The sequence below is a fragment of the Scyliorhinus torazame genome, chromosome 2 (genome assembly GCF_047496885.1).
Source record: "Scyliorhinus torazame isolate Kashiwa2021f chromosome 2, sScyTor2.1, whole genome shotgun sequence".
In the NCBI taxonomy this organism is placed as follows: domain Eukaryota; kingdom Metazoa; phylum Chordata; class Chondrichthyes; order Carcharhiniformes; family Scyliorhinidae; genus Scyliorhinus; species Scyliorhinus torazame.
The window spans coordinates 398,156,390-398,182,319 of NC_092708.1; the positions used below are offsets into that span (position 1 = coordinate 398,156,390).

General features: G+C 54.7%; 2 protein-coding genes across 3 annotated transcripts in view; both read right to left on the bottom strand.

Moving 5' to 3' along the window:
• Positions 1 to 14,819, bottom strand: part of LOC140407704 (nesprin-2-like) — a 273,730-nt gene extending 258,911 nt beyond the window's left edge. Inside the window, exons 1-9 of the mRNA XM_072495012.1 lie at positions 14,677 to 14,819; positions 12,967 to 13,143; positions 12,190 to 12,345; positions 7,712 to 7,867; positions 6,381 to 6,551; positions 5,298 to 5,431; positions 3,957 to 4,161; positions 1,787 to 1,969; positions 166 to 303 (exon numbers count right to left, since the gene is read on the bottom strand). Of these exons, the coding sequence (XP_072351113.1) occupies positions 166 to 303; positions 1,787 to 1,969; positions 3,957 to 4,161; positions 5,298 to 5,431; positions 6,381 to 6,551; positions 7,712 to 7,867; positions 12,190 to 12,345; positions 12,967 to 13,077 (1,254 nt within the window). The 5' untranslated portion in view covers positions 13,078 to 13,143; positions 14,677 to 14,819. The remainder of the gene's footprint in view (positions 1 to 165; positions 304 to 1,786; positions 1,970 to 3,956; positions 4,162 to 5,297; positions 5,432 to 6,380; positions 6,552 to 7,711; positions 7,868 to 12,189; positions 12,346 to 12,966; positions 13,144 to 14,676) is intronic.
• Positions 14,820 to 24,492: 9,673 nt separating this feature from the next.
• The window catches only part of LOC140406132 (uncharacterized), a 430,113-nt gene continuing 428,675 nt past the window's right edge, over positions 24,493 to 25,930 (bottom strand). For both annotated transcript variants that reach the window (XM_072494284.1, XM_072494278.1), the window contains one exon: positions 24,493 to 24,648. The gene's annotated coding sequence lies outside the window, so the exon portion shown is untranslated. The remainder of the gene's footprint in view (positions 24,649 to 25,930) is intronic.

Consider the following 25,930-nt stretch of genomic DNA (forward strand, 5'->3'; position numbering starts at 1 on the left):
GGCCACGCGGCTGAGCTGGGCGCCGTCGGTGCACATGTAAAAACTGACTCCGCTTTCGGATGTTGGGGGAACACCAGAGATAATGGGTGGGGAGTGGGAAGGGAAACCATTGTGGTTATTAAGAGTGGGGTAAGAGTTGCATTGGGCAAGGGCGGTCGCACATACCATCAGTGTCTCCAGGCAGAATCCTCCCACTTGCTCTGGTCCGGGGTCCTCCGATTTCAGAACCTCCTCGGACTCATTCACCAGAGTTTCCAGGGTGTGTAGATACCTGTGGAAGTCCTCGTGCTGCTCCATCAGGTCCTGCCACAGGAAGATGGTCAGTGAAGAGGGTGGACAAAGCACTCCATTAACACAAGCAGCATTACTCAGGCAGCCCCTGACAAGGGGTGTGGGCAACCCCCACAACAGCAGTGGTCCCCAGTGTGGGGGGGGGGGGGGGGCAGTGCTGAATAGACACTGCATAAAATAATTAATGGTAATATAGCTATATCTGCCTATAGTAATGCCTGGAGGGAGGTATTGTGTATAATTTGTTTTAGAAATTTTGAGTACCCAATTATTTTTTCCAATTAAGGGGCAATTTAGCGTGACCAATCCACCGACCCTGCACATCTTTGGGTTGTGGGGGCGAAACCCACGCAGACACGGGGAGAATGTGTAAACTCCACACGGACAGTGACCCAGAGCCGGGATCGAACCTGGGACCTCGGCGCCGTGAGGCAGCAGTGCTAGCCACTGCTCCATCGCGCTGCCCCCTAGGTATTATTGTGCAAAATGAATAGTTACCACAAATATACTATAGATCTATTCGCTATATAAATTAGCATTAGAAATAACACAAAAAATAGCAAAAAAAAATAAATGTTATATAAAATGGTGCTATATATAATAGTGTTAGGGGCAGCACGGTAGCACAGTGGTTAGCACAGTTGCTTCACAGGGCCAGGGTCCCAGGTTCGATTCCCGGCTTGGGTCACTGTCTGTGCGGAGTCTGCACGTTCTCCCCGTGTCTGCGTGGGTTTCCTCCGGGTGCTCCGGTTTCCACCCACAAGTCCCGAAAGACGTGCTTGTTAGGTGAATTGGACATTCTGAATTCTCCCTCTGTGACCCGAACAGGGGCCGGAGTGTGGCGACTAGGGGCTTTTCACAGTAACTTCATTGCAGCGTTAATGTAAACCTACCTGTGACACTAATAAAGATTATTATTATTACTGCAGTGACATAAATACATAGGGAACGATTTAACGGCACCTTCGTGCCTGACGACTTTGGGACAGGGCTGTTGAATCTCTCTCACTGGGCGTGCCCCAAATCAGCATATATTGGCTCATTTAGACGTGCGTTGATGGGATTCTCCCGGCACGAACACCCGCGCCTGGGAGACCTCGCCAGCACGCCGTTTAATACTGGTTTCCATAAATATGGACCAGTCGTAATGGCACCTTGGGGATGCCATCACAGACCCCCGGGTGTTCAGGGATATGGCAGGGTGGTACCCTGGCAATGCCACACGGGCACCCTGGCAGAGCTTGGCTGGCTGTACCCGGGGAGAGGGGGGGGGGGGTGAATCTCAGGCTGCACCTTCACAAAAACACCCCTCAAACATCCCAAAACCAGACAGATTGTTCCGGTTATCAAGCCCGTAATGTCTTGCGGTGTGATTAATAGTGTGGGGTTGTATATAACAGAGTGGCAGCGTGAGAGATAATAACGATTATATATAATAATGTACGACAAGCTCCTCACTTTAACGTACAGGCTGGTCAGCTGTTGGTGATTTTACCTGAATGTCTGGTTTCTTCACTGTCAGTAACCGCTCCAGATTGGACACTTTCCCTGACAGGTACCGACAGTGTGATTGAAGGGCTGCACAACTCGAACTGTCCATCCGCGTGGCCAAGGCGTCTGCAGCTACGCCCACCTGGAACACATCCTCCTGTAGAGCCCGGAGATCCCTTAGCGATTCCTGTAAACATATTAAACAACATCAATGACAATCAATAAAAAACACACTGAAAATGCCCATAATCTTTGTGAATTACCACTGGAGACCAGCAGAGAGCAGTACCCACGGCCTGTACCCCAGCAGAGAGCAGTACCCACGGCCTGTACCCCAGCAGAGAGCAGTACCCACGGCCTGTACCCCAGCAGAGAGCAGTACCCACGGTCTGTATCCCAGCAGAGGGCAGTACCCACGGCCTGTATCCCAGCAGAGAGCAGTACCTGCTGCCTGTACCCCAGCAGAGAGCAGTACCCATGGCCTGTATCCCAGCAGAGAGCAGTACCCATGGCCTGTATCCCAGCAGAGAGCAGTACCTGCTGCCTGTACCCCAGCAGAGAGCAGTACCCACGGCCTGTATCCCAGCAGAGAGCAGTACCTGCTGCCTGTACCCCAGCAGAGAGCAGTACCCACGGCCGGTATCCCAGCAGAGGGCAGTACCCACGGCCTGTATCCCAGCAGAGGGCAGTACCTGCTGCCTGTACCCCAGCAGAGAGCAGTACCCATGGCCTGTATCCCAGCAGAGGGCAGTACCTGCAGTCTGTACCCGAGCAGAGAGCAGTACCCACGGCCTGTATTCCAGCAGAGAGCAGTACCTGCTGCCTGTATCCCAGCAGAGGGCAGTACCCACGGCCTGTATCCCAGCAGAGAGCAGTATCCACGGCCTGTATCCCAGCAGAGAGCAGTACCCACGGCCTGTATCCCAGCAGAGAGCAGTACCCACAGCCTGTATCCCAGCAGAGAGCAGTACCCACGGCCTGTATCCCAGCAGAGGGCAGTACCCACGGCCTGTATCCCAGCAGAGAGCAGTACCCACGGCCTGTATCCCAGCAGAGGGCAGTACCCACGGCCTGTATCTCAGCAGAGAGCAGTACCCATGGCCTGTACCCCAGCAGAGAGCAGTACCCATGGCCTGTATCCCAGCAGAGGGCAGTACCCACGGCCTGTATCTCAGCAGAGAGCAGTACCCATGGCCTGTACCCCAGCAGAGAGCAGTACCCACGGCCTGTATCCCAGCAGAGAGCAGTACCTGCAGCCTGTATCCCAGCAGAGAGCAGTACCTGCTGCCAGTATCCCAGCAGAGAGCAGTACCTGCCTCCTGTACCCTAGCAGAGAGCAGTACCCATGGCCTGTACCCCAGCAGAGAGCAGTAACCATGGCCTGTACCCCAGCAGAGAGAAGTACCCGCAGCCAGTATCCCAGCAGGGAGCAGCACCTGCAGCTTGTATCCCAGCAGAGAGCAGTACCCATGGCCTGTATCCCAGCAGAGAGCAGTACCCATACCTGTACCCCAGCAGAGGGCAGTACCCGCAGCCAGTATCCCAGCAGAGGGCAGTACCCACGGCCTGTACCCCAGCAGAGAGCAGTACCCGCGGCCTGTACCCCAGCAGAGGGCAGTACCCACGGCCTGTATCCCAGCAGAGGGCAGTACCCACGGCCTGTTATCCAGCAGAGAGCAATACCCACGGCCTGTACCCCAGCAGAGGGCAATACCCACGGCCTGTACCCCAGCAGAGGGCAGTACCCACGGCCTGTATCCCAGCAGAGGGCAGTACCCGCAGCCTGTATCCCAGCAGAGAGCAGTACCCGCGGCCTGTATCCCAGCAGAGGGCAGTACCCACGGCCTGTATCCCAGCAGAGGGCAGTACCCACGGCCTGTATCCCAGCAGAGGGCAGTACCCGCAGCCTGTATCCCAGCAGAGGGGTGTGGAAGCTCGGACAGCAGGATCCTTCCCTAAAGGTTATGAACAAACCAGTTGGCTTTTTGGGACAAAGAAACTTTTCGAACCGTCCAGAATGGGATTGGGATTCACATTCCCTGGGAGTCACTCCTCAGAAGCTGTGTTAATGCACCTCAGCTGCACATTAGTGAGGCCCTGCTGATTGCAAAATATCAGGAGATATTTGGTGATTTAAAGACCGCAAACTCCACAATCGGACGTGAGATTCTGACCTGTGTCTCCACGAGCTGAGTTTGCAGTTTCTCCTGGGTGCTGTCGTCCAGGGAGAGCTCGATTAGCAAATGTCTGCTCCTGTCCTCAAAGCCCCGCACCTTGGCCAGGGTAGACTGGTAGATGTCACGGAACTGCCCCCAGAGCTGGCACTCGGTGCGCGCTGTGTAAAGCTGCTCGGTAACGTCCTGGTTAACCTGCACCCACCTGGAACCAGAGAAAGAGGTAAAATCAAACCAATCTCACCACACCCAGAGAGAAAAGAACTTTCACCACTTCTGTGATCACCGTTCACAGTCACATTCCCATTTCCCCACATCCCCAACCCCCGCCACTCCTGAAGGTGCTGACTCTCACTGGGGTACAGACTCTCCCCCTCTCCTGAAGGTGCTGACTCTCACTGGGGTACAGACTCCCCCCCTCTCCTGAAGGTGCTGACTCTCACTGGGGTACAGACTCCCCCCCTCTCCTGAAGGTGCTGACTCTCACTGGGGTACGGGGTCCCCCTCCTCTCCTGAAGGTGCTGACTCTAACTGGGGTACAAGGTCCCCCTCCTCTCCTGAAGGTGCTGACTCTCACTGGGGTACAGGGCCCCCTCCTCTCCTGAAGGTGCTGACTCTCACTGGGGGACGGGACCCCCTCCTCTCCTGAAGGTGCTGACTCTCACTGGGGTATGGGACCCCCTCCTCTCCTGAAGGTGCTGACTCTCACTGGGGTACAGGGTCCCCCTCCTCTCCTGAAGGTGCTGACTCTCACTGGGGTACAGGGACCCCTCCTCTCCTGAAGGTACTCTCACTGGGGTACAGGGTCCCCCTCCTCTCCTGAAGGTGCTGACTCTCACTGGGGTACAGGGTCCCCCTCCTCTCCTGAAGGTGCTGACTCTCACTGGGGTACAGGTTCCCCCTCCTCTCCTGAAGGTGCTGCCTCTCACGGGGTATAGGCTCCCTCCTCTCCTGAAGGTGCTGACTCTCACTGGGGTATGGGTCCCCTCCTCTCCTGAAGGTGCTGACTCTCACTGGGGTACAGGGTCCCCCTCCTCTCCTGAAGGTGCTGACTCTCTCTGGGGTACGGGGTCTCCCTCCTCTCCTGAAGGTGCTGACTCTCACTGGGGTACAGGTTCCCCCTCCTCTCCTGAAGGTGCTGACTCTCACTGGCCAGTGATCAGGTGGAATCACCACCAACGGCCCAGCCAAATTCTAATTGACCTTTTGTTCCCTGGACTGAGATGCGGTGAGAAAGCCCAGACTGTGTTCGGAGTCTGTCTCCACGCTGTCGGTGTCGCTCAGAGCCACAGCTGTGCCCCGGGGTGGGTATGGGGAGGGGCACCATCACCGGTTGTGTACCTGCAGTGTGTGTCCTCACACGTCTTGTCCAGTTGCTGTGTCTGTGCCGGGCAGCATTCCCGACTCAACTGCTCTGAAATTGCCTGGAATTTCCTCCAGCTCTCCGCACCGCTCTCCACTGTGTCCTGCAGGGTCTGTGAAGACCGAAGTAAGAAAGGTAACTGCAGGCAGCCTGTCTGAAACCTGAGTGCTGTGCTGGGCGTGGGAATGTCGGACTGTTTGGAGCGCAGAAATTATTTAGTCACGAGGGGAGCCCCTTTCACTTTGTTGGCCTGCGTGTGGAGAGATGGTCACCGAGAGGGGTTCCCTCGTGGAGCCGGTCCAGCTATATCTGGGGGAGTGCTTTGCTGCGCAGCTGCCTTTCTGCCCAGTGTGTCTGTGCCAGCTCGGTTAGATAGCGGCCCACTCATTACCACTCACCCTGCTCCGTCCCCACAGCCCTGCCAACATTTTCTTTTCGAGAACATATCCAATTCCCTTTTGAACGTTATCACGGAATCAGCTTCCAAAGCACTTACAAGATGCAAATTCCAAATCTTGAGAAGTGGCTGATTTTTAAAATCTTTATTAGTGTCACAAGTAGGCTCACATTAACGCCGCAGTGAAGTTACTACAAAAAGCCCCTAGTCGCCACACTCCGGCGCCTGTTCGGGTACACAGAGGGAGAATTCAGAATGTCCAATTCACCAACAGCACGTCTTTCGGGACTTGTGGGAGGAAACCGGAGCCCCCGGAGGAAACCCACGCAGACACGGGGAGGACGTGCAGACTCCGCACAGACAGTGACCTAAGCCGCAAATCGAACGCGGGACCCTGGCCCTGTGAAGCAACAGCGCTAAGTACTGTTCTACCTTGCCGCCCACATTACTCAATGAAACCCCCTCTTAACCCCCCAGATTCAATCTCCCCTTCGCCGCCACTGCTCGGAATAGAACACACCCAGTATCTCCGGTCCCTCTGATATAATAAAGTCTCTCATCCCTGGTTCCATTTTAGTAAATCTCCTCAGCACCCACTCCAAGCCTTGAATAAGTGTTGCCGAGATCAACCAGTAATTAGTAAAGGTTTATCCGAAATACTGACCTGGAGACTCTCCAGCTGAAGCTGGGAAGATGCCACTGAACTGGAGAGGGGCGTGCAGTGCTCCAGGGAGTATTGGGCCCTCAGGATATTCCCGTTAACTTGCTCATACGAGTCTTGGTACTCTGCCCACAACTGGAGCCGGGAGCTGAAGATGGGTTCCAACTGGGTCACCTGCCCACCACACGGAAAGAGCACGAGGTTACAATTAACTCCTGTACGCTTACATCTCAAGCAGCTCCAATGCGGAGCCCCCCTCTCAACATACCCCAATACGTTACCCAAAACACAGGATAGTTCTCTTGGGTGTGATGTTGTACGAATTAAATAATGGCATGATGGGAAAACTGGTCAACTATTCGGTACAATGTAAGAAAAGCTGACCCAGCCATTTCAATGTGGAGACCCCTTTGTAAGACCAATGAGGCTGACTCCGCATAACCTAACGTATGAATAAAATCAGAGACGGTCAAGCTGTTCCAAAATGCCTGACCTCTGTCATTTCTGATAAGGCTAACTCGTCATAACCCAGGGCGGTGTGAATAAGACAAGATAAGGAATGGATGAGTCTCCTCCGACCTTTTAATGTTGTATCAAAGGACAAGACAATGGTATGAGGGATGAGACAAAGAGTCCGAGAAGATCAACAGGTCAGCAGGTTTATGACATTGCTTCCATTTCTACTTCCGATCGAATTCCTGACTAAGCTGTAGTCACGCAACCTTGATAATGATAATGTATAAATACTGAACTGATTTTCTGTAAAAGCGCGAACTTGAGTAGGAATCAGCAGTGGTAGTAACTGCTCTCCGACCTCAACTTTCAGCCAAAACTGCATGCGGTCGTTTCGTAAATAAAGCCTTGTTATTTTACCATAACAATCTATTGTTGAGTCTTTACCACAGTCAAAGAAGCAGGAAAATATTGACTTCTACATTGGTACCTGTAGCGATCTTTGTATATCAATATACATGATCAATGTATGTAAAACTAGTACAGTCATTTCAACACTAGATGTCTCACTATCAGATGGTATAAGAAAGACTTTCCCGCTCTTTCTGAGAGTGTGCGCTTCAGGAGATTGAACAGACAAGACATAGATTAGCTAGAGAGAGAGAAGTTACAAGTTGTTTCATTACTACATTGTACAGTTAGTTAGTTGTCTTTACTATATTTTATTTCTTTACTAGTTGAGTAGGAAGTAAAAAGGACTCACAAATACTATTTATGTTACTCAATAAATTAATCTTTACAAGAAGACTATAGTTCATTTCATCAACTTGGCTGGTTCTAAAGAGCAATATCCGCTATTACACACGGTAATACAACAGTACCTGGCTCTGCAAATTCCTCCACTGGTCAGCCAGTTGGTCCACATTCTTTGTGATGTTGGTTCTTGTTTCTGGGACCCCGCTCTCTGTTACCATGGGAACTGAATGTCTCAGATGTTCCAACTCCATCTCCTTCACCTCGAGACTCTCACCGAGTTCCTGATGGCAGAGAGACACCAATCACCATCACTCCTCATTCTACACGCTCCATCACAACGCAAAGCTGGAACCCACTCGCAGCTACCTGGGATGAACATAGTCATTAATAAAGTGCAGTTGAAGGGGTTGGGCCTATTCCCAATGGAGTTCAGAAGAATGAGGGAATAATATAAAAAGATGTGAGATCCTGAGGGGAGCTGACAGGATAGAAGCAGAGGGATTTTTCCACTGATCAGGGAGACTCGTGCTCGGGGAACACAGTTTAAGAATATGAGGAGGACCCTTATTGAGACGGGGCGAGCAGAAAGCAGTGGAGGCCGGATCACTACATTTATTTGAGGTTGAGCTACACACTTAATGGAGGGGCAGGGATTTCAGTTCTGACCTTGCTGACCAGTGGAACAGGGTCAAAGGGCAAAATAGCCGACACTTGTTCCTCAGCCCAGCTATCGGTTACTCTATATAAACCCCCCCGAACACCTCGATTAGATTCCAGTCTGTAACTCACTCAAGGGTATCTGTTATTCTATAAATAAACCCCCCCCGAACCCCTCGATTAGATTCCAGTCTGTAACTCACTCCCGGGTATCTGTTATTCGATAAATAAACCCCCCCCGAACCCCTCGATTAGATTCCAGTCTGTAACTCATTCCCGGGTGTCTGTTATTCTATATATAAACCACACTGAACCCCTCGATTAGATTCCAGTCTGTAACTCACTCCCGGGTATCTGTTATTCTATATATAAACCACCCTGAACCCCTCGATTAGATTCCAGTCTGTAACTCACTCCCGGGTATCAGCTATTCTACATATAAACCACCCCGAACCTCTCGATTAGATTCCAGTCTGTAACTCACTCACGGGTATCGGTTATTTTATATATAAACCACCCCAAACTCCTCGATTAGATTCCAGTCTGTAACTCACTCCCGGGTATCGGTTATTCTATATATAAACCACCCTGAACCCCTCGATTAGATTCCAGTCTGTAACTCACTCCCGGGTATCTGTTATTCTATATATAAACCACCCTGAACCCCTCGATTAGATTCCAGTCTGTAACTCACTCCCGGGGATCTGTTATTCGATATATAAACCATCCTGAACCCCTCGATTAGATTCCAGTCTGTAACTCACTCCCGGGTATCTGTTATTCTATATATAAACCACCCCGAACCCCTCGATTAGATTCCAGTCTGTAACTCACTCCCAGGTATCTGTTATTCGATATATAAACCATCCTGAACCCCTCGATTAGATTCCAGTCTGTAACTCACTCCCGGGTATCTGTTATTCTATATATAAACCACCCTGAACCCCTCGATTAGATTCCAGTCTGTAACTCACTCCCAGGTATCTGTTATTCTATATACAACCCACCCTGAACCCCTCGATTAGATTCCAGTCTGTAACTCACTCCCGGGTATCTGTTATTCTATATATAAACCATCCTGAACCCCTCGATTAGATTCCAGGCTGTAACTCACTCCCGGGTATCTGTTATTCTATATATAAACCACCCCGAACCCCTCAATTAGATTCCAGTCTGTAACTCACTCCCGGGTATCTGTTATTCTATATATAAACCACCCTGAACCCCTCGATTAGATTCCAGTCTGTAACTCACTCCCGGGTATCTGTTATTCTATATATAAACCCCCCCCGAACCCCTCGATTAGATACCAGTCTGTAACTCACTCCATGGTATCTGTTATTCTATATATAAACCACTCCGAACCCCTCGATTAGATTCCAGTCTGTAACTCACTCCCGGGTATCTGTTATTCTATATATAAACCACCCGGAACCCCTCGATTAGATTCCAGTCTGTAACTCACTCCCGGGTATCTGTTATTCTATATATAAACCACCCTGAACCCCTCGATTAGATTCCAGTCTGTAACTCACTCCTGAGTATCTGTTATTCTATATATAAACCACCCTGAACCCCTCGATTAGATTCCAGTCTGTAACTCACTCCTGAGTATCCGTTATTCTATATATAAACCACCCCGAACCTCTCGATTAGATTCCAGTCTGTAACTCACTTCCGGGTATCGGTTATTCTATATATAAACCACACTGAACCCCTCGATTAGATTCCAGTCTGTAACTCACTCCCGGGTATCTGTTATTCTATATATAAACCACCCTGAACCCCTCGATTAGATTCCAGTCTGTAACTCACTCCCGGGTATCAGCTATTCTACATATAAACCACCCCGAACCTCTCGATTAGATTCCAGTCTGTAACTCAATCACGGGTATCGGTTATTTTATATATAAACCACCCCAAACTCCTCGATTAGATTCCAGTCTGTAACTCACTCCCGGGTATCGGTTATTCTATATATAAACCACCCCGAACCTCTCGATTAGATTCCAGTCTGTAACTCACTCCCGGGTATCGGTTATTCTATATATAAACCACCCCGAACCCCTCGATTAGATTCCAGTCTGTAACTCACTCCCGGGTATCTGTTATTCTATATATTAACCACCCCGAATCCCTCGATTAGATTCCAGTCTGTAACTCACTCCCGGGTATCGGTTATTCTATATATAAACCACCCCGAACCCCTCGATTAGATTCCAGACTGTAACTCACTCCCGGGTATCTGTTATTCTATATATAAACCATCCCGACCCCCTCGATTAGATTCCAGTCTGTAACTCACTCCCGGATATCTGTTATTCTATATATAAACCACACTGAACCCCTCGATTAGATTCCAGACTGTAACTCACTCCCGGGTATCCGTTATTCTATATATAAACCACCCCAAACCCCTCGATTAGATTCCAGACTGTAACTCACTCCCGGGTATCCGTTATTCTATACATAAACCAAGTAATGGGGCTGACAAAACAATAAGAATGCTCCAGCACTTCCAATCGCACTGATTTCCAGACAAGTTTGACAATTAATCTGCTAGTTCGAGGAAGATGTCCTGTTGCGTCCGAGAGAATAGGTTGAAATCTGTTGGGGAAGTGTGTGTGAGGACCCTGCTCCATTGAAGGCACTCGGTGTCTTTGGGAGATGCGATGTGGTTCCCCACGGTAGGCTATTGCAGAAAATACGGAGGCTGGGGATTGAGGGTGATTTAGAGATGTGGATCAGAAATTGGCTAGCTGAAAGAAGACAGAGGGTGGTGGTTGATGGGAAATGTTCAGAATGGAGTTCAGTCACAAGTGGAGTACCACAAGGATCTGTTCTGGGGCCGTTTCTGTTTGTCATTTTTATCAATGACCTAGAGGAAGGCGCAGAAGGGTGGGTGAGTAAATTTGCAGACGATACTAAAGTCGGTGGTGTTGTCGATAGTGTGGAAGGAAGTAGCAGGTTACAGAGGGATATAGATAAGCTGCAGAGCTGGGCTGAGAGGTGGCAAATGGAGTTTAATGTAGAGAAGTGTGAGGTGATTCACTTTGGAAGGAATAACAGGAATGTGGAATATTTGGCTAATGGAAAAGTTCTTGAAAGTGTGGATGAGCAGAGGGATCTAGGTGTCCATGTACATAGATCCCTGAAAGTTGCCACCCAGGTTGATAGGGTTGTGAAGAAGGCCTATGGAGTGTTGGCCTTTATTGGTAGAGGGATTGAGTTCCGGAGTCAGGAGGTCATGTTGCAGCTGTACAGAACTCTGGTACGGCCGCATTTGGAGTATTGCGTACAGTTCTGGTCACCGCATTATAGGAAGGACGTGGAGGCTTTGGAGCGGGTGCAGAGGAGATTTACCAGGATGTTGCCTGGTATGGAGGGAAAATCTTATGAGGAAAGGCTGGTGGACTTGAGGTTGTTTACGTTGGAGAGAAGAAGGTTAAGAGGAGACTTAATAGAGGCATACAAAATGATCAGGGGGTTAGATAGGGTGGACAGTGAGAGCCTTCTCCCGCGGATGGAAATGGCTGGCACGAGGGGACATAGCTTAAAACTGAGGGGTAATAGATATAGGACAGAGGTCAGAGGTAGGTTCTTTACGCAAAGAGTAGTGAGGCCGTGGAATGCCCTACCTGCTACAGTAGTGAACTCGCCAACATTGAGGGCATTTAAAAGTTTATTGGATAAACATATGGATGATAATGGCATAGTGTAGGTTAGATGGCTTTTGTTTCGGTGCAACATCGTGGGCCGAAGGGCCTGTACTGCGCTGTATTGTTCTATGTTCTATGTTCTGTGTGGGTTGATTTGATTGTGGAGACAAAGCGAGGAGTAGGAGAGAGGACTGAGCAGTGGATTTGCAGTGAGTACAGTGGAGGGTGTGTTTAATCAGAGTGGGAGCTGGGACTGGGGGTGGGGGGGACTGTTCAGAACCTGTTACCTGGCAGTCTGTCAGTGCATTCATAACCGCAGTGTGGCTACAGGCTGCCCTGCTCTTACTTAGCCGCCCCTCCTGTGCCTCCAACCAGCTGCGGAGGGATTTCACACTGAGTTCGTACTCGGCCCATGATTCAAGCAACATCTCCAAGTCCAGAATCTGCAGCGTGAGGAAGGATAGAAAACAGACAGAAAGTCAGACAATATTCTGCCCATCTCCACGTCTGCAACGTATCCCAGTCTAATCCCATTCTCCTGCTCCGGATCACACCGGGCACTGAGGTGGCTGCTCTCTGCCTGCTGCAGGACGATGTGAGTTTGGGATCACACACACTCCACCATCCCTGTACTCTGTGCTCTCCCCTCCCCTCCCACTCCCCTCCTACTCTACTCCCCCCCCCTCCTCCTACTCCCCTCCCCTCCTCCTCCTACACCCCCCTCCCCTCCTCCTACTCCCCTCCTACACCCCCCCTCCCCTCCTCCTACTCCCCTCCTACACCCCCCCTCCCCTCCTCCTACTCCCCCCCCTCCTCCTCCTACTCCCCTCCCCTCCTCCTCCTACTCCCCCCCCTCCTCCTCCTATTCCCCTCCTACTCCCCCCCCCTCCTCCTCCTACTCCCCTCCTACTCTACTCTCCCCCCCTCCTCCTACTCCCCCCCCCTCCCCTCCTCCTACTCCCCCCCCCCTCCTCCTCCTACTCCCCCCCCCTCCTCCTACTCCCCCCCCCCCCCCTCCTCCTACTCCCCCCCCCCCCCCCTCTCCCGGGCCTGGCCACACTCACCTTCCCATTCAGGTTTCGGGTCAGGTTCTGCCACTGAAGGTTCAGAGCTCCCAGACTCTCCGCAAAATCCGTCTTCTCAGAGCGATCGCCCTCCACATCCTGGCTGCTCATGTGGAGCACCGACTGATTCACAAAATCCACCGTTAGCTGCCAGCAGCTCACCTCAATCTGATAATCCTTCAGGGAGGAGAGAGTCAAATCCTTGAACAGGGAGCCGAGTCCTTCTCACCTTCACCCCTCTCACCCCCACCCTCTCCACCCTCACCCCCACCCCCCAAAGACCGGCCTCTTCCCAGCATGGCAGGACACAGACCATTGATCAGCCTGGATATTGTCCGGGTCTTGCTGCATTTGGACAGGGACTGCTTCATTATCTGAGGAGTTGCGAATGGTGTTGAACATTGTGCAGTCACCCGCAAACATCCCCACTTCTGACCTTCTGCTGGAAGGGAGGTCATTGATGAAGCAGCTGGAGATAGTTGGGCCCCGGACACTACCCTGAGGAACTCCTGCAGTGAAGTCCCAGGATTGAGATTTTAAAAGAAATTTAGAGTACCCAATTTGTTTTTCCAATTAAGGGGCAATTAGGGATGGGCAATAAATGATGCCCTAGCCAGTGACACCCACATAAGGGGCGCGATTCTCCACCCCCGCGCCGGTTGGGAGAATCGCCTGGGCTGCCAAAATTTCCGGGGCCGCCTGTCCGACGCCCTCCCGCGATTCTCCCGAGTGGCGGGAACGGCCCGGTCGAGTTCCGCGGGCCGCAGGCCGGAGAATCGCCCGAGACACCCAAAATGGCGATTCTCCGGCACCCCCGCTATTCTGAGGCCCGGATGGGCCGAGCGGCCAGGCCAAAACGGCGGGTTCCCCCCCCGGCGCCGTCCACACCTGGTCGCTGCAGTCGTGGGCGGTGCCTGAACGCTGGGGGGGGGGCGAGGGGGGGTCCTGCACCGGGCTTCACCTGGAATGTGGGGTGGCCCGCGATCGGTGCCCACCGATCGTCGGGCCGTCCTCTCTGACGGAGGACCTCCGTCCTTCCTTACACGGGCGACAAGGCCTGGCGCGGGTAGATGATGCGGCCCCGATACTGGCGCATTGTCAGGGCCTGAATCGGTCGGGACCGGGGCCGTTCCGCGCCGTCGTGAACCTCGACGGCATTCACGGCGGCGCGGCCACTTCGGCGTGGGGGTGGAGAATCCCGCCCAAGAACTGTTTTTAATTTAGAGTACCCAATTCTCTCTTTTTTTAAACAATTAAGGAGCAGTTTAGCGGGGCCAATCCACCTACCCTGCACATCTTTGGTTGCAGGGGTGAGACCCACGCAGACACGGGGAGAATGTACAAACTCCACACGGACAGTGACCCAGAGCGGGATTCGAACCCGGGTCCTCAGCGCCCTGAGGCCGCAGTGCTAACCACTGCGCCACCGTGCTGCCCGCACCCACATCAAAATAAAGAAGAAAAAACACCCACGAGATTCACGCCCCCCTCTCGAAATCAGCCCCTTTCGCTCCCACTCACAAACAGCCAAGTTAGCCAATGTGTGAGTCCCCTGACCTCGAAGCTCCTGAGTGGACCCTCTCCCCACACTCACTCGGCTCGGTGGTGGGGGCTGGATGTTTTGCCGTGTTGAAGACATCAATATAAATTCCACTTGTTTCACAGAATGAACGAGAATGAGTGAAGCCCGGCCTGTACGAAAGGCTTTACCTTGTATTTCTGTAGCTTCACTTTAATTTGCGCACTGTCGTCCAGAACGCACAGCACAGACTCGTCCTCCTGTATCGAGGTCTCCACATCCCGAATCACCCACTCAGCTGGGCCATGGCCTGACGTGAGGGTAACACCTCCATCTGCCTCTACAGGGAGGAGGGGCGACAGGAACTCAGCACCCCAAAGAACATAGCCAAACACCCAGGCACCCCAAGCCCCCCCCCCCCCCCACCACCCATCAATCCTCCCCAATCTAACCGCCCACCGACCACCCAAACACCCAACACCTACTCAACCTCCACACCCCCACCACCCCAATCAAACCGCCCACCCCCACTCAACACCCACCCCCCCACTCAACCTCACACACCCCACCCCCACCCACCCCCCAATCAAACCACCCACCAACCACACCCCCACCCAAACACCCACCGACCGAACGCCCCACCCAAACACCGACTGACCCCCCCCAAATACCCACCGACTCCCCCTACCCAACACCCACCGACCCCCCCCACCCAACACCCACCGAGCCCCCCCACCCAACATCACCGAGCCCCCCCCACCCAACACCCAGCGACACCCCCACCCAAATACCCACCCACCCCCCCACCCAAATCCCACCCACCCCCCCACCCAACACCCACCGACCCCCCCACCCAACACTCACTGACCCCCCCACCCCCCACCGACCCCTCCACCCAACACCTACCGACCCCCCACCCAACACTCCCCGACCCCCCCACCCCCCACCGACCCCCTCCACCCCACACCTACCGTCCCCCCCCACCCCACACCCACCGACCCCCCCACCCCACACCCACCGACCCCCCACCCCACACCCACCGACCCCCCCCACCCAACACCCACAGACCTCCCCACCCAAATACCCACCGACCCCCCACCCAACACCCACCGACCCCCCCACCCAACACCCACCGACCTCCCCACACCACACCCACCGACCCCCCCACCCAAATACCCACCGACCCACCCCACCCAAATACCCACCGACCCCCCCCACCCAAATACCCACCGACCCCCCCCACCCAACAACCCCCCCACCCAACAACCCCCCCACCCAACACCCACCGACCCCCCACCCAACACCCACCGACCCCCCCACCCAACACCCACCGACCCCCCCCACCCCACATCCACCGACCTCCCCACCCCACATCCACCGACCTCCCCACCCCACACCCACCGACCCCCCACCCCTACCGACCCCCCCACCCCACACCCACCGACCTCCCCACCCCACACCCACCGACCTCCCCACCCCACACCCACCGACCTCCCACCCCACACCCACCGACCTCCCCACCCCACACCCACCGACCTCCCCACCCCACACCCACCGACCTCCCCACCCCACACCCACCGACCCCCCCCACCCAAATACCCACTGACCCACCCCACCCAAATACCCACCGACCCACCCCACCCAAATACCCACCGACCCCCCCCACCCAAATACCCACCGACCCCCCCACCCAACACCCACCGACCCCCCCACCCAACACCTACCGACCTCCCCACCCCACACCCACCGACCCCCCCCATGCAAATACCCACCGACCCACCCCACCCAAATACCCACCGACCCCCCCACCCAAATACCCACCGATCCCCCCCACCCAAATCCCACCGACCCCCCCACCCAACACCCACCGACCTCCCCACCCCACACCCACCGACCCCCCCCACCCAAATACCCACTGACCCCCCCACAAATACCCACCGACCCTGCCACCCAACACCCACCGACCCCCCCCACCCCCCACCCACCGTTCCCCACACCCACCGACCCCCCACCCAACACCCACCGACCCCCCCACCCAACACCCACCGACTCCCCCACCCAACACCCACCGACCCCACCCCACCCAACACCCACCGACCCCCCACCCAACACCCACCGACCCCCCACCCAACACCCACCGACCCCCCACCCAACACCCACCGACCCCCCACCCAACACCCAACGACCCCCCACCCCAACATCCACCGACCCCCCACCCAACACCCACTGAACCCCCAAACACCCACCGACCCCCCAAACACCCACCGACCCCCCCACCCAACACCCAACAAACCCCCCCCCACCCAACACACACCGAACCCCCCACCCAACACCCACCGAACCCCCACCCAACACCCACCGACCCCCCCACCCAACACCCACCGATCCCCCACCCCAACACCCACCAATCCCCACCCAACACCCACCAATCCCCACCCACCCAACATCCACCGACCCCGCCACCCAACACCCACCGACCCCACCCACCCAACATCCACCGACCCCGCCACCCAACACCCACCGACCCCTCCCACCCAACACCCACCGACCCCCCACACCCTCTGACCCCCCACCCAACACCCACCGACCCCCCCACCCCAACATCCACTGACCCCCCACCCAACACCCACTGAACCCCCAAACACCCACCGACCCACCCACCCAACATCCGACCCCACCACCCAACACCCACCGACCCCCCCACCCAACAACCACCGACCCCCCCACCCAACACCCACCGACCCCCCACCCAACACCCACCGACCCCCCCACCCAACACCCACCGACCCCGCCACCCAACACCCACCGACCCCGCCACCCAACACCCACCGACCCCGCCACCCAACACCCACCGACCCCCCCACCCAACACCCACCGACCTCCCCACCCAACACCCACCGACCCCCCCACCCCAACACCCACCGACCCACCCACCCAACACCCACCGACCCACCCACCCAACACCCAGGCACCTACGCCCCACCCAGGCACCTACGCCCCACCCAGGCACCTACGCCCCACCCAGGCACCTACGCCCCACCCAGGCACCTACGCCCCACCCATGCACCTACGCCCCACCCAGGCACCTACGCCCCACCCAGGCACCCAGCCGATCCTTTCTCCTAACCATCCCCCTGCCCATATTTGGAGTTGCCGAGCATCCTTGCGGCCTGGCTGGTGTTAGTAGGTGCTGCTGTAGGTGCTGCTGTAGGTGCTGTTACCCCTGGCACTGGGCTGCTCCCCCTGGATCAATAGCGTTGAGCTGACCTGATGTAGCTTTTCCTGGATGCCTGGGAGCGGAGTGACGACATGTGCCCACTCCTGTTCCAGCTGCGCTAAGCGGGTTCTGAGAGCACTGCCCTCGGTCTGCTGGAGCTGGAGCAGCTGGCACCCGGTGCCGATCGCCGCTGTCTTCGACGAGGACATGCCGTCAACCTCCTTCCAGAACCCCTGCAGGAGGGCAAGAGAAGTTCAGAATAAAGGCCTGGACCCAACCCCATCTCAATCATGACATCCTCTTGTGTAGCAGTGGGCATGGGGGGCGGGGATGATGAGAAGGGGGTCATCAACAGGAGAAACACTCAAACCAGCTGCTCACCGCACCCGCCTGGTACAAGACAGAAGCTTCAGACCCTGAAAATTCCCCTCCCTTAGTTTCCCAACGCCCAGCCATCCATCTGAAAGAAACACGCCGCCCCTCGGAATTGCAAATCAGGAGAGGTTCTAAAAAATGTACGTTCATTCTTGGGCAAGGTCAGCATTGTTTACCCTGGAGCTGGTGGGGGTAAGCCACCATTTCAGGGGGTATTTAAGACTCACCCACATTGCTGTGGGTCTGGAGTCACATGTAGGCCAGACCGGGTAAGGACGGCAGATTTCCTTCCCTGAAGGACATTAGTGAAGCAGATGGGTTTTTGCAACAATCCACAATGATTCCATGGTCATCGTTACTGATTACTAGCTTTATACTCATAATTTATTAACTAATTGAATTTAAATTGCCCAGTTGACATGGTGGGATTTGAATTCATGACTTCAGAGTATTAGTCTGGGCCTCCACATTACAGGAGGGATGTGATAGCCACTGGAAAGGGGGCAGAGGAGATTGACCAGGATGTTGCCGGGCTGGAGGGTTTTAGCTGTGGAGAGATTGGATAGACTGGGGTTGTTTTCCGTGGAGCAGAGGAGACTGAGGGGGACAGGATTGAGATGTATAAAATTATGAGGGGCATAGACAGAGTGGATAGTCAGAGGCTTTTCCCCGGGGTAGAGGGGTCAATTACTAGGGGGCATAGGTTTAAGGTGAGAGGGGCAAGGTTTAGAGTAGATGTACGAGGCAAGTTTTTTACGCAGAGGGTAGTGGGTGCCTGGAGCTCGCTACCGGAGGAGGTGGTGGAAGCAGGGACGATAGTGACATTTAAGGGGCATCTTGACAAATATATGAATAGGATGGGAATAGAGGGATACGGACCCAGGAAGTGTAGAAGATTGTAGTTTAGTCAGACAGCATGGTCGGCGCGGGCTTGGAGGGCCGAAGGGCCTGTTCCTGCGCTGTACTTTTCTTTGTTCTTTGTTCTAGATAGAGTAGACAGGGAGAAACTTTTCCCCTTGCTGGAGGGGTCAATGACCAGGGGGCAGAGATTTAAGGTGAGGGGCAGGAGGTTTAGAGGGGATGTTTAGGGGCTGTTTAGCACAGGGCCAAATCGCTGGCTTTGAAAGCAGACCAAGGCAGGCCAGCAGCACGGTTCAATTCCCGTAACAGCCTCCCCGAACAGGCGCCGGAATGTGGCGACTAGGGGCTTTTCACAGTAACTTCATTTGAAGCCTACTTGTGACAATAAGCGATTTTCATTTCATTTTATTTCATTTTCATTTCATCTTTGAGGAAAAACGTTTTTACCCAGAGAGTGGGGGGAGTGTGGAACTCGCTGCCTGAAAGGGGGGTGGAGGCAGTGACCCTCAGAACATTTAGCAAGTATTTAGATGTGTCATTGCGATGCCAGGGCAGACACGGCTCTGGGCCGAGTGCTGGGAAATGGGGTTAGAATAGTTTGGAGGTTGTTTCTGACCGTCGCAGGTTTGATGGGCCTTTCCCGTGCTGCAGGGCTCTGTGATTGTGACTAATCCAGTGACAAGCCGCCTCCTCACTGTGGATGGAGCCAGTGCCAGTCACGGGAGCCCCTCCCTAAACCCCACAATGAAGCAGGGCTCGTCAACGTTCTGCCACCATGGAACAGGTAGAAAGAAGGTTTGACAATGCCAAACAGGTGTGTTACAGTGGAATGATCTGTGGGGCTGTTTAACAATCTTTCTCCCTGTGCTAGTGGGTCCGTCATTTGCATGGATTTTAATACCGTTAGCAGCTGGGACACTTCCATGCTCCGCCCCCCCCCCCCCCCCCCCCCTTAGGCAGATGTCACGAGGGCGAGAATTGGTCAAGTATTTACGGCACAGTGGCGCAGTGGTTAGCACTGGGACTGCGGCGCTGAGGACCCGGGTTCGAATCCCAGCTCTGGGTGACTGTCCGTGTGGAGTTTGCACATTCTCCCCGTGTTTGCGTGGGTTTCACCCCCACAACCCAAGGATGTGCAGGATAGGTGGATTGGCCACACTAAATTGCCCCTTAGACATAGACATAGAATTTACAGTGCAGAAGGAAGCCATTCGGCCCATCGAGACTGCACCAGCTCTTGGAAAGAGCACCCTACCCAAGGTTAACACCTCCACCCGATCCCCATAACCCAGTAACCCCACCCAACACTAAGGGCAATTTTGGACACTAAGGGCAATTTATCATGGCCAATCCACCTAACCTGCACATTTTTGGACTGTGGGAGGAAACCGGAGCACCCGGAGGAAACCCACGCACACACGGGGAGGACGTGCAGACTCCGCACAGACAGTGACCCAGCCGGGAATCGAACTTGGGATCCTGGAGCTATGAAGCAATTGTGCTAACCACTATGCTACCGTGCTGCCCCTTAATTGGAAAAAAAAAATAATTGGGTACCCTAAATGTATAATTTTAAAAGTGTATTGACAAGCAGGACTGGGCACCATGGCTGCCGAGGGGAGGACAAAAAAAACGCAGTCAGAGATGCACAGATGGTGGGGGCAAGGAGGGGGGGAAAAGAGGCAGGTGGGGGTTAAATCGAGGAACCTGAACAAGTGGGGAGCTGCTACACTGGCGAGTGAGCTGGTGTACGGGGGGGGGGACAGTGAAGGAGGAGGCCGCGGTGCACCTCCTGGAGGGAGCGGTGGGGAGGAGGACAACAGGCTCTGGAAGCACTGCTAGCGGTGGGCGAAATCAGGGAATGCATTCATTCCATGCAGTCAGGGAAAGCACCTGGCCGGATGGGTTCCCTCGACGTTTACAACATCTTGTGGCAGAGCTGGCCCCGCGGGAGATATTTCAGTGGCTCGCTGTCGAAAGGGCCCTGCCACTCTCACTGGCCCAGGCCGCAATCTCATTGATCCCAAAAAGGACAAAGACCTGACAGAGTGGGTCTTACAGACTCATCTCTCTCTTAAACACTGATGTGGAAAACTTAGCGAACATACTGGCGAGGCGTCTGGAGAGCTGCCTGCCAGAAGTGATTCCGGTCGAGGGAAGCCAACTAACAGCAAACATCAGACGCCTGCTGAATGTAATAATGATCCACCCGGAGAGAGGACACCAGAGGTGACCGTCTCCCTGGACGCTGAGAATGCCTTGGATTGAGTAGAATGGAGGTCCCTCATGGAGGGATTGAACATTTTGGGTTTGGAGCAGGGTTCACTGCATGGGCGAAGCTCCTGTACAGCGCTCCGACGGCGAGCGTATGGACGAACGCCACCAGCTTCGAATACTTTCGGCTGCACAGGGGAATGAGGCAGGGGTGCCCATGATTCCACTCCTGTTCACAATCAAAGCACTGGCCATCGCCCTTAGATGGGAGGAGTGGTGGAGAGGCGTTCGGAGAGGGGGCAGAGAGCAGAGTCTCACTCTGTGCGGATGACCTGCTCCTCTACTTGTCGAACCCTCTAGTCAGCATGGGAAAGATACCGGGGCTCCTTAGGGAGTTTGGTACCTTCTCAGGTTACAAACCCAACCTGGGAAAAGAGCGATATCTTCCCGGTGAACCCCAGAGGGGAGGAGCGGAGCTGGAAGAACTACCGTTTAAATAAAGTGACTCAAACCAAGTTCAGTATCTGGGGATCCAAGAGCTCCACAAATGGAACCTCTCCAGCCTGGGGGAGGTGAGGAGGAGGGACCTGCACTCCCACTTTCGCCAGCGGGAAGGGCGCAGACGGTCAAAATAAACGTGCTGCCGAGGTTCCTCTTCGGACCACTCCCGATCTTCATCCCCAAATCCTTCTTCACCAGGGTGGACAAGTTAATCACGGCCTTCGTCTGGGGAGAAAGAGTTCTTCGGATACGTATGACTATTTTACAATGAGGGTGTCACGTGGGAGGCCTGGCCCTACTGAATCTTCTGTTCTACCACTGGGCGGTCAACACGGAGAGGATGAGGGGATGGCTGAATGTGGGGGGGGGGGAGAGACAGGGAAAGCCGTCCAGAGGGAGGGGAGCTCACGGGGAACAGGGAAAGAATGGGGAGGGGGGCCACCCGATGGAGGGATCACAGGACTCCCCGACACGGGGAGAAACCAGGGTAACGAACGTTCCCACCCTCCCTCGAAAAGTAAGGGCTTGAGCGTGAGGTCCCCTCCGACCCCCGACCCAGCAGAATGGAGTCTACTGACGAGCGAGGGGGATGACCCCAACTACACCATATATACGGGAAAAGCTGGGGCAATGCCTAACCGCCCAGCAACAGGAGTCCCGGCTGAACGCCGAACACCAGAGTAACTAATGTACAGATGTAAATATTCAATAGCATTGAGCTCCAGTCAGGGTTACGTGACAATGAGGGGCTCGAATCTGGTTGGTTACTATTACTGTTGTTGCATGGCCTGTTACAGACGAGACTCCGTGTCTGCTTTTGTTTTCCTCGATCTGTAACTCCAAACACCAATAAAACATATCGTCAAAAAAAGAATTGGCACCGGGAGCAAAAGGGGTTTGTCCATTTTGCACTGCGGTGAATGTATTACGGGAACCATCCACCACTGTATTGCATTGTACGATGTTGTTGTCCTTGTGGGCTCCACCTATGGACCATTGTATCACATTACACCGCACTGTAACATGTTGGTGCCCCTGGCTCCGCCCCTTGGGAGAGGTATATAGATCTGCTGACCTGCAGGCGGCTCAGTTCTAGCTGATTAAAACCACTGTTCACTTCAACTCCCCGTCTCGTGTGAACTGATGGTCGCATCATGCGCGATTCTCCATCCGATTGTCGGGAAGCGGAGAATGCAGCCTGGGAATGGCCCCCGGCTCGCTGCCCCTCAGCGTGTGTAACAGAGTGGGAAGGAAGGTGGTGGCTCCGGGCCGGGACGCTGTGCTTACCAGGAAGAGTTGGAGCTGGTTTCTGCTGCTCTCCAGCCGAGAGGGCAGGCTGAGCGAGTCCTCCTCCCACTGCCTCAAGCTGCTCCTCGCCGACTCCAGCCACTGACCAACCTCATGGCACTCACACTGGAAGCTGCAGGAAAGACAACATGTCAGGAGCGAAGCAGCAAGGATACAATGCAGGAGAAATCAGCTCGGCACCAAACACACGGTCTGCAGGGAGCAGTCTTTACTTTACAAAGGTGCAGACAGGGACGTGTGGAGAGAAATGCAGGGAGAACAATCCAGGATAGAGTCGGGTGAAATGAGGGATTAGCTGGGCAGTCAGGGGCAGAGGGTTTGCACTCTCTCTCTCTCTCTCTGACTGTGCACCAAACTTTACTTTTCATGTATTGCTGTAAATGAGATTTCAGATCTGGTCAAGCCCAGGCAGCAATGTACCTTTCACAAGGGGTCATTCAGACTCGAAATGTTCGCTCCCTTCTCTCTCTCTCCACAGAGGCTGTCAGACCTGCTCAGATTGTCCGGCTTTTTCTGTTTTTGTGTCAGATTCCAGCACCGCAGTAATTTGCTTTTATTTAAATATCTACGACTGTCAGAGGGTCAGTACTGAGGGAGTGCTGCACTGTCAGAGGTCAGTACTGAGGGAGTGCTGCACTGTCAGAGGGTCAGTGCTGAGGGAGTCCCGCACTGTCAGTGGATCAGTGCTGAGGGAGTGCTGCACTGTCAGAGGGTCAGTACTGAGGGAGTGCCGCACTGTCAGAGGGTCAGTACTGAGGGAGTGCTGCACTGTCAGAGGGTCAGTACTGAGAGAGTGCCGCACTGTCAGAGGGTCAGCACTGAGGGAGTGCCGCACTGTCAGAGGGTCAGTACTGAGGGAGTGCTGCACTGTCAGAGGGTCAGTACTGAGGGAGTGCCGCACTGTCAGAGGGTCAGTACTGAGAGAGTGCCGCACTGTCAGAGGGTCAGCACTGAGGGAGTGCTGCACTGTCAGAGGGTCAGTACTGAGGGAGTGCTGCACTGTCAGAGGGTCAGTACTGAGAGAGTGCCGCACTGTCAGAGGGTCAGCACTGAGGGAGTGCCGCACTGTCAGAGGGTCAGTATTGAGTGAGAGCTGCACTGTCAGAGGGTCAGTACTGAGGGAGTGCCGCACTGTCAGAGGGTCAGTACTGAGGGAGTGCTGCACTGTCAGAGGGTCAGTACTGAGGAGTGCTGCACTGTCAGAGGGTCAGTACTGAGGGAGTGCCGCACTGTCAGAGGGTCAGTGCTGAGGGAGTGCTGCACTGTCAGAGGGTCAGTACTGAGGAAGGGTCTGGATTCTCCGTCCCGCCACGCTACATTTGTGGTTCACCACGCCAGCGGGATTCTCCGTTACGCGACCGGTCAATGGGGTTTCCCGTTGTGGGGCAGCCTCACGCCGTCGGGAAGCCCCCGGGCAGCCGGCAAAAACGGAGCATCCCACCGACAGAGAATCCAGCCCAAGAACTGTTGAGAGAGACATCTTCACGAACCGTAGCCTGTGCTCCAGAAGCAGTTCCAGTCGGTGAAGTTCTCGATTAACCTGGTTGCAGAAGGAAAGCCAGCTCTCCTCCAAGGTGCTGAGCTGACTGTCTAGCTCAGGGCTGTTCACCGTGTGCAGGAGAGACCTCCCTTTCCGCAGGGCCTCGTCCACTCCCGCCTGGCTCCCATCCAGGTTCCTCCTGATTCGCTGTCAGATTGAAGAAGAGAATTCGTTGGACAAAATATGAACGTTCAAACAACCGTCCTAGAATCAGAGAATTTACAGTGCAGAAGGAGGCCATTCAGCCCATTGAGTCTGCACCAGCCCCTGTAAAGAGAACCCCACCTAAGCCCACACCTCCACCCTATTTCCCGTAACCCAGTAACACCACCCCTTTTTGGTAATTAAGGTGCAATTTATCACGGCCAATCCACCTAACCTGCACATCTTTGGGCTGTGGGAGGAAACCGGAGCACCCGGAGGAAACCCACGCACACACTGGGAGAACGTGCAGACTCCGCACAGACAGTGACCCAGCGGGGAATCGAACCTGGACACTGGAGCTGTGAAGCAATTGTGCTAACCACTGTGCTAAGCACCAATGGGTAAGTCTGCTTCTCAGGCAGGGTCACCAACTCTGGTAGGATGCATCCCTGGACATTTAACCACTGGCCCCTATGCTTCACCCCACACCCTCAGCAAAGCCCCTGCCCACCCCAGAGTAAGTGTGTCTATCCTCACAGGGCACTCAACCAATCGAAAAGCGAACGGACTCCTCATCAGTTGGGGGGTTGTTAATTGTGGGACAAACACCCCCCCACCCCCCGAACCCCCAATCCATCCTCCCCCAGACCCCCCCACTCCCCCCAACGCCCACACCCCTGCACCCCAAACCCTCCTATGCCCCCACCCCCTAAAACGCCCTGCCCCCCCTCACCCTGCCTCCCGAACCCCCCACCTCCAATCCCATCCTCCCCCCAAACCCCGACCCCCCTACCTCTCCTATCCCACCCACCTCTCATATCCCCCAAACCCCAAACCCCCCGACCTCTCCTATCGCCCAACCCAGGAACCCCCCCACTCCCGAACTCCCCTACCCCCCCAACCCCCTAGCCCCCCAGCCCCCCCCCACACCCCGACCCCCCCTACCTCTCCTATCCCCCCCACCTCTCCTATCCCCAAACCCTGAACCCCCCTACCTCTCCTATCCCCCAACCCCCGAACCCCACCCCCAACCCCAATCTCCAATTTTCATAACTAAGGATTTTCCTGAACAAAATACTTCATTTTGTCAAGCTTCTCTGGTTTGACTGCTGGTTTTTCCTGGCGGGGGTGTGAGGGGAGATTGGTCTGTAATTAGAGGAATATCCGGCATTCTCTGTGGGAGATTGGAAACTTCTCCGAGTGAGCAGGCCATCTCACTGACCCAGCCTTATCCCTCTCCCCTCTCCTCAGTAACCACTCCACAATCGTGGAGCCAAGCTGTAAA